The sequence below is a fragment of the Sminthopsis crassicaudata genome, chromosome 4 (genome assembly GCF_048593235.1).
Source record: "Sminthopsis crassicaudata isolate SCR6 chromosome 4, ASM4859323v1, whole genome shotgun sequence".
Taxonomy (NCBI): Eukaryota; Metazoa; Chordata; class Mammalia; order Dasyuromorphia; family Dasyuridae; genus Sminthopsis; species Sminthopsis crassicaudata.
The window spans coordinates 132654420-132668208 of NC_133620.1; the positions used below are offsets into that span (position 1 = coordinate 132654420).

At 34.4% G+C, this 13789-nt stretch overlaps 1 protein-coding gene across 1 annotated transcript in view; it reads right to left on the reverse strand.

The window, feature by feature from the left end:
* The window catches only part of FNDC1 (fibronectin type III domain containing 1), a 116571-nt gene that overhangs the window by 30377 nt on the left and 72405 nt on the right, over window positions 1–13789 (reverse strand). Inside the window, 5 exon segments of the mRNA XM_074309402.1 lie at window positions 2005–2116; window positions 4121–4221; window positions 5659–8466; window positions 10116–10304; window positions 12366–12473. Coding sequence (XP_074165503.1) covers window positions 2005–2116; window positions 4121–4221; window positions 5659–8466; window positions 10116–10304; window positions 12366–12473 — 3318 coding nt within the window.

Below are 13789 nucleotides of genomic sequence, written 5' to 3' on the forward strand. Positions count from 1 at the left end.
ATATGTGTGTGTGTGTGTGTATTAAATATATACATGCATGCATATGTGTATGGGAGTATGTCTTTACTTGCCCTAGTCTCTAACTGAAATTGAACACTTCATTCAATTATTTAAAACATTTTGAGATAGGATGTATACACTTCACCAATTCGCCAAAGGGGTCCATGACATACATAAAAAGTTAAGAACTCCTGGTCTATCTAAATTTGAAAGAGCATTTCTGATAAAGTTGTGTCATGACTTACAATATGTAATTATGATGGGATAAGATGGTAAAATGAATTGAAGGCTTGATTCTGGAAGACTTGACTCAAATCTCATTTTGACACATAGAATATTGACTGCATGACCTTTAGTGACCAAGTCGACTTATTGTCTCTGGCAACTTTTTTAGGACCGTCAACTGTAGCACAGCTACTGAATTGAATTAGAGGAAGTTTACTTACTGGGAGTAAGGGCAAATGGGGCATTGTGTCTGTGTGTGTGGGGGGGTGAAATCAGGTAATTCAAGACAATGAATAATATAATAATCACATCATATCATGAGCTTTCAACAGTTTTTAGATTTTTTTCTCATTTGAAATTCTTTAAATTTTTCATTATCATGAATCAAGGCTGTCTACTCCTTCAAAAAGGGGATACATCACACATCATAATTTGGAAAGTGTGCTATTTCTCAAGGACATACTTATAATATTCTTAACAAATCAGATTTATACTAGCTAGTTATATACTAGCAACTATTCTTTTTCAGATTTCAGCAATTTAATAAAAAATTTATGAAAATCATTGACTTTTCCTATACCAGGGTTCTATGGTGAAGGGATTCCTTTCATGACTGTATGATTCTGGAAAGTAGTGGCAATAATTTATCAGCACATAACAGAACTTCGAAGTTCAAGGGGAGTACTGGAAAAGGGTAACTGTGAAGGTTCTGACTGAGGGATTTTGAATAAAGATAAGGAAAAAGTAAACAAGTAACAAATGGCCATTAAGTTGACACTGACTAAGAGGTTGAATTTTCCAAAAAAAATAAAATATTTTCCCCAGTGAGGCATAACATATAAATATCATAGGCACAAACACAATTTCTTGACATTGATGTTAACAAAACACTAATATCATTATGCTGGCATGATTCTGAAAAACGCATTCCCCTCCACCCATGACACTACATTTCCAACTCCATGCCTTTCCATGCCTATTATCTTTCCTGCTTAAAATGTGAGATATTTGAGATTAGGAACCATGTTTTTGTCTTTCTTCACATATCCAGCTTTTTTCACAGTGCCTGGAACATAAATAAATTCTGATGATGATGAAATCATCCTTCATAAGGATGGCCTAGAAATGATACAAAGAGTAAAAGGGACCATTGCTGAAAAGAATCTATCAGTTTGGTGGGATTTGCATTTTTTAAGATATAAGCTGGAAGGAATCTTTTCTCCACCTTTGATATTGTTGTACCAGAGACTTTATCAAGGCTATAGATGGAGATTGTGGAACTATCAAACCATTCTAAAGCTGATTTCTATCACCCAGTTATAAATACAAACACATAGAGGAAGCCCCAAGGAGAAAATTCCCCCTTTCAATTTCATACTCAAACCTGTCCTACCTGTTAAGAAAGTAAGACTGTATTGAGAGATCAGAAAAGGATATCAATGGAGGTATCCCTAGAATACATAGGCACCTACTCCACAGTTTATAACCCTTACAGAATTGTGTAAAGCAGTAAGAGACTGGCTTGCCCAGGCTCACAGAGCTAATATGATTAATAGCTAGTATGCATCAAAATCAGAACTTGAATTCAGATGTTCCTAACATTAAGGCAAGCTCTCTATTAACCACACCAGGCTGATGGAAATAAGTCTTTAAAAAATAAAGATGGAACAGAAGCATGACACTTCTTAATCCTCCTAATCTCTGCTCTCAAACATGATAATCCCTTATTGATGAATATCTTTAATGGAGATTTAAAAAAATGGGTTCAGTCTCACTTACCCACAATTGTCCTACCATCACCTCCTATTTTAACCCGGAGAGGATTTCCATGAGAATCCTGAAGGTATCTTCCTTCTGAGTTTAATACCAACCCTCGATCAAGATCCACAACCTATTAACCAACAAAGTGAAATAGAAAGTGTTGGTCCTGCTTTAATTTTTATATATTGATCAAAGAGATTTAGATAAGAGGCTCTCATGAAAGGAAGATCAAATATAAGCAAACAAGAATTTTCCTATTTCTAGTGTTCATGATTTTTGAAAAAATTAGGGAAAAGGTGATTCATCTTTTATATTTTGCACTTTTAACTTTAAACTTAAAGGAAGGTTATTTCCCATCATATTTTACATTTTAACTGTGTATCTGCATACTTCTATGTACATTTCTGAAAATACTTGCAATGACTAAAATAATTTTTATTATCCACATATTTTCATTCCCTGAACTACTATAAGCATTTTATAGACTAATATATAAGGAATAAAATATATTTTAATATAAGGAGTAAGAAGCACCATAATTATATTACTAATCATTTTAATATAAAGAGTAAAATGTATCATGATTACAATATTAATAATTTGTCAATAAAGTTTCATTTTCTTTTTGCAAAACATTTTCTTAACTTAATCTTTGGGATTCTTTGACATTTCAGTTTTCTTTAATTTTAATTTTTCATAGATTCCACATTCTTACACTCCAAACATGGAAAAAATCACTCATTCTTTGAACAAACAAAATTGACATTCTCTTCAATAAGTAGATTATGATTGGCTTTATCAATTAATCAATAAACAAGTAACTGTTTTGAGGAGCTACAACAGTAGTTGTATTGATGGTTAAATTAAGATTTACTTATATTAATTCTGTTTTGGAATATATCATATTTCCAAGTAAAAATAATCTGTATGTAAGTATAATATTTTAATCTATTCACTTTTCATAAATTTTCAAGAGTTCGTATCTTAGAAATTATAAGATTTATTTTCATATTATCTGTACCTGAAACACTTCTAAAGATCCTTATTTTTAGGCTGGGAATCTTGTGATTACAGAGTCTTCCTAATTCCTGATCTTTTGAGTTTTTGAGAGTTAATAAAACTCCTAAACCTGACATTCAGGGCTTTTTATAATCTTCCTTCTATCTATCTAACCTCTCTTATTGTTCTCCTTCATATAACTTACCTTCTGGCCAAACTTGTCTATTCTCTATCAACTACTCTCACTATTCCCATTCCTATCCCCATATCTTCGGTTGAGGTGGCACTCTTTAGATATAACATCCTCCCCCTTAGACGGAATAACTCTGTCCCCTTCATCTCCTTCTGGAAAATATAATACCTCTTCCAAAAAGTTTTCCATCACTACAGATAAAAGTGAATTCTCCTCAGTGAAGGAGAATTTCTCATGGAGCTTTGGATCTCCTTTGATACTGTCACCTTCTATCCTGTATCATACTAATTTGTGAACTAGTCATATGCTTTCACTCCCACTCTAAGAATGTAAGCTCCTTAGGGAAAGAGACCATATAGTTTTTCCTCTTCATATTACAAATAGCTTATGCAAAGTTAAGGGGGGAAAAGTTAGGGAATTTCATTGGTATAGGAAATTCCTAGGGGAAAAGGTTACTTCTACCAAAGCAAATCAATAGCTTCTCTATAAATAATAGTCTTAGAGAGTTGCTTAGAGCATGGAAAGGTTATATGATAGATATATAGGTCACACAACTAGTTGGACTTCAACCCAAGTCTTCTTGATTTTGAAACCAGCTTTTAATCCACAACACTACACTGTCTCTCCTAATGGACCTATAACTTAAGGTTGTTACTTTTTTTAGTGAGGTATTCTTTTTTCTCAAAATTGTAGTTTATCATAGACCTAAACCAGTGAAAACAATCCTGGTTTAAACATCAAGCAATCAATAATGCACATCAATTGTTTATAGCTACAGAATGATTATCAGGAAAGCCAAAAGGAGATTTAATGAAAAGTGCTTATTCATCTTGGCTATATCAGAATAAGGAGGATTATTGTATCTATTTTTCCACAAAACTACCATTTCTTTTCCTTCAATAGCATCAAAACATCTATTATTTGTAAAGAAGTTTACCCTACCCACTTTGTTCCTTGAGGGCCATTGATAATTCTCTGTCCACTTAGTTGTCCATTACTACCCGGAAGTACTTTCCCATCTACATTTGGTCTGCCATTATTACCTATGCAGTATAAGAGAATAACAGAACTGAATAAAGTCAATAGGTCAAGAAATTTTGTTTTATATCAAAATTTTAAAGAAATACTTCACAACATACAGAAAAACAACCAGGGTTTGAAACCACTAGTTGAGATATCAGGTTGAAAATGTCTTAAGCTGTGACTTATACATTGTCATCTAAAGCTTGAAAATGTTTAAAACGTATTAAAAGCACAATAATGGCTTGATTATTCTGCATCATTGGAGAATCAGATGTTCTATGTAAATTAATTTTCCACATAACTAAATTCACATTTTTAGTAAATATGGAATATTTTATTATAACAGAATTTATTGAACATATGCATACTTTAGTCTTTTAAAATTATAAGGTTATCATTATGAATTATTGTATGATCTTACATAGTGTCTTATACAGTAGATATAGTATAAGATAATATATAGAAATTAGGGTAACATATAGGAGACAATATAATTGTAAATGGCTCCCATATTACTTAGCTTTAAAAGCTATTCTTCTGTCCCTTTTCCTGTGGTTTGTCCTAGACAATATTTTGCATTTGCCAAAAACTTTAAAATGTTTGTTGAATTGCAATGGATTGACTTGACAACAATTGCTACTTCTAACCAGTTGTTTAACTTTACACTGAAGATCTAAGACAGTTAGTTTCCCCTTTCCTATTGAGGTATAAATACATGAGTTTCTTAACAAGTATATGTAGTTCAGAGGGTTTTATCCTCCCATTTAATTTATATTTCCCACTCTTCTGAATGGTTGAGGCTGTCTTAAATCTACTAGATTTATTAATGTATGTAGTATTATTATATTAATGTATGCAGTTACATTGTATCCAGCTGATTTGCTAATCGACAAAAACTGTATATTCTGTTCATTTATTCAGTGACAATGTACTGAATGTCTTCTATAATCAGGTCACTTACTGTGCTAGCTGCTACCTAAATAAACACATGCACACTTAAGGCAGAAAAAAAATTCCTGTTTCATATTGAGATGATGTGGATACTAGTGCACAAAAGATCAAATTCTATCCTCTAGTTGTTTCTTGAACACATATGTTTATAATGCTTCTTTCTTATATGAGTCTTTAGTATACATTTTGTGAATGTTCTATGAAAGCTAAAACACTTAACCCAAAAATATCCAAAGCATCTGAACTTTTCCTATCTCATGTGCAGATATATATTTGCACAAAGTCTTGCAGTTCAAGCATATCTAAATACTTTGAATAGTCTGACCTTGTAAAAGAGTTAAAAATTTTTTTGTCAAACTCAGGAGCCAGAATGTTGACAGTATCATTGAATACAACTTACAGGACTGAGAATAAAAGTTTTGTCCCTGCAAAAGCTATAACACATGTCACTTATGAAAGTTTATTATGAAGAGAAAATTTACCAAAGATTTGAAAGAACAAATTACCTGGTCTGTAAGGCGGTCTTGCAGGGTATCTTGAAGGTGGGTTCCGTAATCTTGAGTTCAGCATTCGTTGACGCAGGGAAAGCATGGGTGTGGTGGAAGAATAAGTAAGTGGGGCATGAGTGGTAGTATACAAAGGTGTACTGCTGATGAGACTCTGGGAATTACGGGAGCGTGGAAGAAATTTAGAAGGAGCATTAGGGATTTGTGAGGTTCTTGAAGGACTGCCTAATGGTGGAGAAATGGGACGTTTTAAAGGAGCAGAGTTTTCTTCTTCATTAGATCTTACTCTAGGAGGAAAAAGAGAACTTACAGACTTATCCTTATCAACATTTCTATTTATGTATTTACCACCAGAGGAAGGAGGCCACTTTGAAATGGAAGAAGAAATAGAATCTTCTTTTTTGTCTCTTCTTGTATATTCTCTATCATCATCTTCATCATCATCATTTGAGACTGACTGATGAGACTTTGGTGAAGATGACAGAGGACTTTTAGAAGGAGGCTCTATTTTTGATGGTGTGGATTGGTATAGACTATCCTTTTTCTCCACCCCGGATACTGTTCTGCCTGGAGCTCGAGCACGGGAATGAAAAAAAGGTAATGTGGGTTTTGCATAGGTTTCTCTGGAGCTACTGGACCTGCCAGCTGGCAAAGATGAACTTGAACCTCTGGAAGAAGATGAAGAGGTATGTCTGCTTTGGGGCTTTTCATCAGTATTTCCAGACTGAGTCCCTATTTGTTGCTGTTTAGAAAGAGATGAGGTGGGAGATAATTCATCTTTGTGACGGGTAGATTGTGTATTTATCCTGACATCTTGGTCTTCCAATTCTGTGCTATAATTTAAGCCTTCGTCATATCTGCTTTCTGATTCCTGATGACTCTGTCGAGAGACTTGGGGTGACAGCTGACCTCTAGAGTTGGCAGAAAGGGTAGACTGGCCAGCTCTTGTTTTAAAGGAAGGGCGAGAGTTGGAGTGGACATCTTGTGAAGGGGAATAAGAATTCCCTGGTATGGAAAGCAATTGTTTTGATTTTGATAATGGATTTTCCACTTCCTTACCCTGATGAGCATGAAGTTGATGTTTAGAAGTAGAAACATGTGAAGATGGATGTCTTTCTGAAGAAACTGCCGCAGACCTTGAGTCCTGAACATTCATTACCCTTGTGGGTACACTGGATCCTGACTGGTGTTGAGATCTTGTAGAGGGCCTTACTCTAGCCCGAACTCCCTCTGTTCCTGTGTTTCGATGACCATCCTGTGTATGTAGTTTATTGGAAAAAGATGGTGAACTACCCTGAGAATGTGATTCAGATAAGGATGATTGAGAAGTCAATGGAGAATTTGCATTTTCTGTTAGGGGCATTTTTCGATGGACACTTGATACTCTCTGGGGGATTCTTCTCATATGATCTGGACTTGAAATAGGCTGCCTTGAAGAAGAAGACAGATAATCATTTACAATAGTAGAAGGAAGTGGTCTTTCTTCATCATCTTCTTCCCTTTCTTTCTCATCTCTATCAACATTTGAACCAACCCTAGGATCAGAAATATGATGAGAATGAACCCTAGATGATGTTGTGGATTGAGGGGAGCTAGAAGGTTGTGACCGGATTCCTTGGCTACCAATAACTCTGTTAGGATATCGACTGCTGGAAGAAAATGGCCTACGTCTGGGAAAATTTAAGTTCCCAGAGATAGGCTGACCTGCTGCCAACCTGGAGCGAAAGGTAGAAGTAGAATCTGTCTGTCTCTTTTTATCTCCTACATCATAGTCTTCATTGCCATCATCATCTGAGCCATTCCTTTCATCAGGTGTCTGCTTCATTGAGGAGAGATGTGAATGGCTGGGACTATGACGGGCTGTGGATTGGGAGGGCATTGCAGAGTTAATGGCTCTTGCCTCCTGATCATTTTTCAGCACCCGAGGATGAGATCCAGAGTGAAATCTGGTTGGTAGTGCCCGTGGAGTTCCCCCATGGGAAGAAGTTCTTGTTGCTGGCTCTAGAAAACTTGATTTTTCCTCCCAATTTTCTGTTGGAGCATTTGTATGAGCAGGCAAATGTGATTTCTTTTCACCGTGTATAAGACTCTTCTCCTGATATGTGGCAGATTCTTGATTTGATGGTACAGTCAACCGAGAACGTTCTGCAGTTTTAGAAACTGGCTTCCCAGACAAAGGGTATTTTGAGTGCAGGGGGTCTTTAATATGTCTTTCATTCTTATCATCATCAACTGGATCATTATTAATGTTTTCATGAGATGGGTTAACAGAGGTTACTCTAGAAGAAGGATAATGAGAATTATGTATTCTCAAATTATGGGAAGATGAGGATGATGGAGATGTGGAAGCAGACTGTGAATCCTGAGAGGAAGATGAAGAATCATGTGAATCTATGTTTGTTTTCTGAGGTAACGTGGGAATACGAGTTCTCACTGGAGTCCTTCCAGGTCCCAAGACAGAATGAAAGGATCTACTTGGTAATGATGGCCGAACATTTCTCCTGGTATCTTGGACCTTAGACTGTGATGTTGGTTGGGAATCTAAGTCATCATCAGTTACTTCTGTTGACTGGAGATCAGAGCCTATTTCGGTTCTCTTTTTAGGGGGTATCTGGGGTTTACTGAGGACCTCACTATTACTCAAAAGTTTATTCTTTAAATCAGGAGTTTTTACATCTCTCCCCTTAGGAGAAAGAGATGAATGAATGTGTTTAGAAGAAGGGACTTTTTGTGAAGGCTCAGGCTTTTTAGGATCCAATTTGTCTTTTATATTCATTCTCTGATGAGTATTTGGTTCACTGGTGACAGCTGCAATAAAGTTGTAAAGAAAATTAGCAACAGCTATGAGGCAGTAAATGATCGTTTATAACAGCATGGAACAAAGAATATAATCAATCATTAAAAAATACCAAGTGATCTATAAGAATAACAAAAATAACTATTTCCTGGTCACAATAACCAAAAAGAAAGATATATTTCCCTTTATGCAAGAGAAATGATTCTGAAGAGAAAAAAACAGTAATTAGAATTTATATAAACTGGATCAAGTTTTAAACATCTTTAAAAATTTTTACTCCTTTATATTTGGTAGAAATATTAAAAGTAATCCTAAATTGAAATCTTTACTCAAGCAAAAGAGCTGTTGGTAATATAAGTAATCAACCCCAAATCATCTGCTTTGTAAGTTAAACTTTTGTATAGCAGTTTTAATTAAAATAGGCTACCCTAATATAATTTTCAATGTGTCCTAAATGACATGGAATACTGTGTCATAGGCATTAAGAAGTCCTGGATTCAAATTTCTTTCATTTCTCTTTCATTTATGAACGATATGGCCATAGACAAAGTATCTAATCTCCATATGTCTCCTGCAGTTCCATTAGATTTAGTTAAAAAGTCACCATTGAGTTGCATTGGTGGAAGGAGTTTCCAAAATTTTAGTTTTACACTCAGACAAAATTATATAGCTTCTTCCCTTAGCTGCATATAAATGAGCTGAAATAGCTTTTAATATATATTGAGATAAGAATAATTTTGATGCTGAATTATGAACTTGCATGTTATACTTTCAAGGTCAAGAAATGGTCTTCATATTTCCTCTCCTCTCTAATGCCTGAACATTTTTTCAAAAGGGACGAAACCTTCATTTCCCAATTAGAAAGATAGCTTGGGATATAGCAAAACCTTAGGATCCCTAAAAGAACAATATCAGAGCCTTTTTTAAGAATAAGCTTTAACAGAGATGCCTAAAAGTAAGTTGGTGTTGTGGATAAAAAAAACATAGAAAGAGAAGGCTGGGAGATCCAAAGACACATTTAACTTTCTTCAAAATATAACTTAAGAATAGACATGTCTGGTTGGTCTAAATAGAACACAGTAAAATAAAGCATTAGTAATTACCTAGTTAATCTAGGTGTGGGTGGCCAAATAAGACAATTCACAGTTATATACACAGGAGGAAAAAAGAGCATAGTTTGGGACCTGAGTTAACTTGACTATCTGTCAAGATTGATTGGATAAACTGGTTCACTGCCAATTCTTTCCTTCACATTTTTTTGTTCAGACATAATTCAAGCATATACATTACAAAATAAACTTAAAACTAGTGTTTTGGTTAAAAGGGAACAAAATAAGCATAGCAACAGCAAATATTTGATCCATATTTGACATCTAAATTTTTCATTTCCTTTTTATTTTCAATATAAAATTAAAGAATGGCATCAGTTAAATTAATAATATTTTGCGTGGAGAATTCAATGCAACCTGCAGAGGAAAAACTCATTTTTAAAGGGATCACTATTTAAGATTTTCTCCTTTTAGAAATCTCAATGCAAATTGGTGATAAAATCTATAAATCCATCAGCACTGTAATCTAAAGTAACACAAGACAAACAGCCAGAATGATATGTGAGAGACAAGAATACACAGTGAGAGAGCAATGAATACAAGATGCTTACTTGTTGGCATAGCGACAATGAAGGCTTTAGACTGAGGACCCTGTCCTCTCCTGTTTGCGGCCCGGATTTTGAAAAGATAGCGTTCCCCAGGCTGCAGACCATCCACTATGGCAGAAGTAGTCTCTCCAGGATAGGTGAGGGACTTTGCTCCAAATGGTTTGAGAGCCGGGGCGTATGAAAGAATGTATTCTGAAATGATTTGGCAGACGGTTGGAAGGAGGAAACTGAAAACAGTCCTGTGTCCAGCAGACAGACTGTATGGGTAGGATGAATTAGAACGTGCATTACTAAAATTAAAACACTAGCAATGCACGTCAAGTCAATAGCCGGATACAAAGACATGAGAAAAGCTGAACTACCATTCATTCAGGCTATGTAGTTAATTATCTACAGGATATGTAGTTAATTATCTAGCAGTTTTATATTTTAAATAAATTAAACATATGGAATCCAAGAGGCAAATTTTAATGATATTTGCCCCCAAAAAACACAGTTCTTTTCCTTATTGCCTATTACCTCGTAATTTGCTATGATGGAAAAAATCAAGTGAGAAATAGCAACTGGAAATTTATTCTAATTAGTTAATGACAATTTAAAAATACTTTTGTTTATTAAACTGTGATTATTTTATGTTAGTGCTTTGGTTACCAAGTTGCTGATTAAATCTAGATAAATTCCAGATTTAGAAAGCATTTATATATGGTGGCATTTGTAATATTTTAAATCACACTATGCAATGATAATATTACTTCAATAACATTCAAAAGGTGGGATGAGCCACTAAATAGTATTTCTAATATTTCAGTCTTATGAAGGGTATTTCAACCCTGTAATTTTATTTTGATACTAATATTCTGAAAAATATATGTTTAATAGTGATGAAATAAAATGCCTTTCCCAAAGAAATGATTAAGTAGTATAATGTTTCCTAAAATATATCATTCTTTTCAATACAAACAAAAATTCAAGTTTATTTTCTTCTTAATAACAATCGGTTTCTACTTTGTAACACAGATAATTTGTGTTGGTCAAAAGTTTTTAAAAATGGAGAAATCCATCATTCAAAGCCACATTGGTAAATTATGGAGATTGGACTCTACTCTGTTAAATGAGAAACAAGGAAAGACTCCAATCACTTGCAAGATCTCCTAATATCTAGTAAAACTTCCTTTACGATGCAAATGCAATAGTTATTATGAATTTCAGATCTTGGAACTTTAAAAAAAAGTATAATAAGAATGCCAGTCTAGGGATAGATGAAAAATGTGAATAGAGAGAAGCTATTCAGTCAAATTCTTTTACTGCAGGAATTCAAAGACAACTGTACTTACTGGCTATGTACTTAACTGGCTACTACCCAGAAATTCTTTCCAGCCTTTATACTGGAACCAGAGTGAATAAAATGAAAAACCATATAACAGGAGAAACAAAACTGAACAAAAGTAGTAAATACTCTCCAAATAGAGAAAATCTGGGTAATGTTGATGGCTTCTTAAATGAAATCTTTTCTGTCCATACCAATAAGGAACCATCTGCTCTACATAACTAACATGCAGTTAGCTCACACACAAATACATTTATAGCATGTGTGTACATGCATGTGTATGTGCATATGTGTATATATGCATATCTTTGTATATAACGATCTACATTATAAAGGGCAAGATTTGTTAATACATTCTCAGAAAATCTTTTTGAGAATTGACAAACAGAATAGTTAATTCTGTTTGTATGTTTTAAATAAAATTATATTTCAAAATAATATTTTGTCACTATGAGACTTGGACAAAAAGATTATAAATCCATCATCACTAGGCATTCTCACATACTTTCCTAATTAGTTAAGGATATTTGTGGTAAACGCTGGGTTTTTTAGTTCCTCTGTGGTACAATGAATAGATCATACATACACAACACTTTAAACTTTAGGATATTGTTCAGATAGATTAAGAGGACAATGCCACAAACATGAAATTAAGACATGAAGGATAACACAAGAAGCTAGATATTGGGAAAATGGACCAAACAATTTTGGGATACAGTCATCTTCATTACCTAGAAAATAATTGTATTAAATGTCCTTCTTTCTTCTCAGGATTATCCTCAGCTGCTCTCAAGTAGCTGTGTTACTTCTCTAGCTGCTTTTCAGATAATGTGAATAGCCAGCATTGATCAATCACCTGGTACTTCAGGTGTACAGTATAGGTCACTTCCACTTCCTCATGCATTTTTATACAATTAACTTCCTACCTTTGACTCTCCCCTCTGTCTCTGGAAGTGCGTCCCAAGAAGCAGTGACAGCTGTTTGTTTGCCTTTTACAGGACGGACATCCAAGTTTTCAGGTGCTGTGGTAGGAGCTATAAAAGAACAAATTATTGAAAAAGGCAAATATCATATCGGGAAAATGACTACTAAATACATCCTGATACTATTGTTATGGGTGGTAGTATTGATGGAGTGGTAGTACTGTAGGGTCTAAAAAGGCAAATGACAGGCTGACAACCCTTAGTAGACAAACATCATTCAAACAGATGTCATTGTGATTATCAGTATACATGTAGGGAGCAAGTTCATGACAGACGCTTATGTAATGTGGTTAATAGTTTTAGAGATTCAATTCACCAAGTATTCATTGAGTAATATTAAGGGCTAGCATTTATGAGATACTTTAAAGTTTGCAAAGTACTCTGAAGATATTATTTAGTTTTATTTTCATAACAACCTGAGAGAGAGGTGCTATTATTATCCCCATTTTACAATTGAGGAAACTTAGGCAAACAAAGATTAAGTGGTTTGCCCCGGGTCACACAATGAGTGTTAGAGGCTTTTCATTCAAACTCCAGGATTAGCATTTATTGCACAAGTGTCACATAGTGAGTAAATAACTGAAGCTGCATCTAAATTCAGATTATCCTGATTTCAGATGCAGCACTCTATGTACTACCTCACCCATATGCAGCTTGAAAGTATACTATATGCTTAAAATACATAGGACTTAAAATATTAAATCTTATGATCAATGTAAAGACAAGTAAGAAATCGTTTTTGAGCTCAAGGAATTCACAATCTAATTGTATAGATAGATAGATAGATAGATAGATAGATAGATAGATAGATAGATAGATAGATATAGATAGATAGATATAGATATAGATATATAGCTATATATATCATGAGAAAAACCAAGTATTCCCATAGTTGTTGTACAAAACAGAATATGATAAATGTTATGATGGCATCAGGAATACAGAAGAGAGAGATCACTTCTAGTTTAAGAAAGAAGAGGTTCTAATAACCTAATAATAAAAGCGTTTGAGATGGTTCTTAAAGGAAGGAGAGAATAGCAAAAGATTCCATCTCCTCATGAAGGTGAAAGAGGATGGTCTAGGTGGTATTAGCATGAACAATGGTGTCAAGTTTGTAAAGTACAGTGCATGGCATGTTTATGAGCTATCAATGATCCAATTTGGTGAGAACAAAAAGTATTTCGAAGAGTAATGGAAAATAAGAAAGTGTTGGCTTTAATTTCTTAGATAACAGGATTATAGATAACAGAATATAAGATTCCTCCCATAAAGTGGGAGGAAACTTAAGAGTTCATCATGTCAACTCTCCTCATTTTACAGATGAGGAAAGGGAGGACTAGATGGGTGAAATATCAATCAGGTCTTTC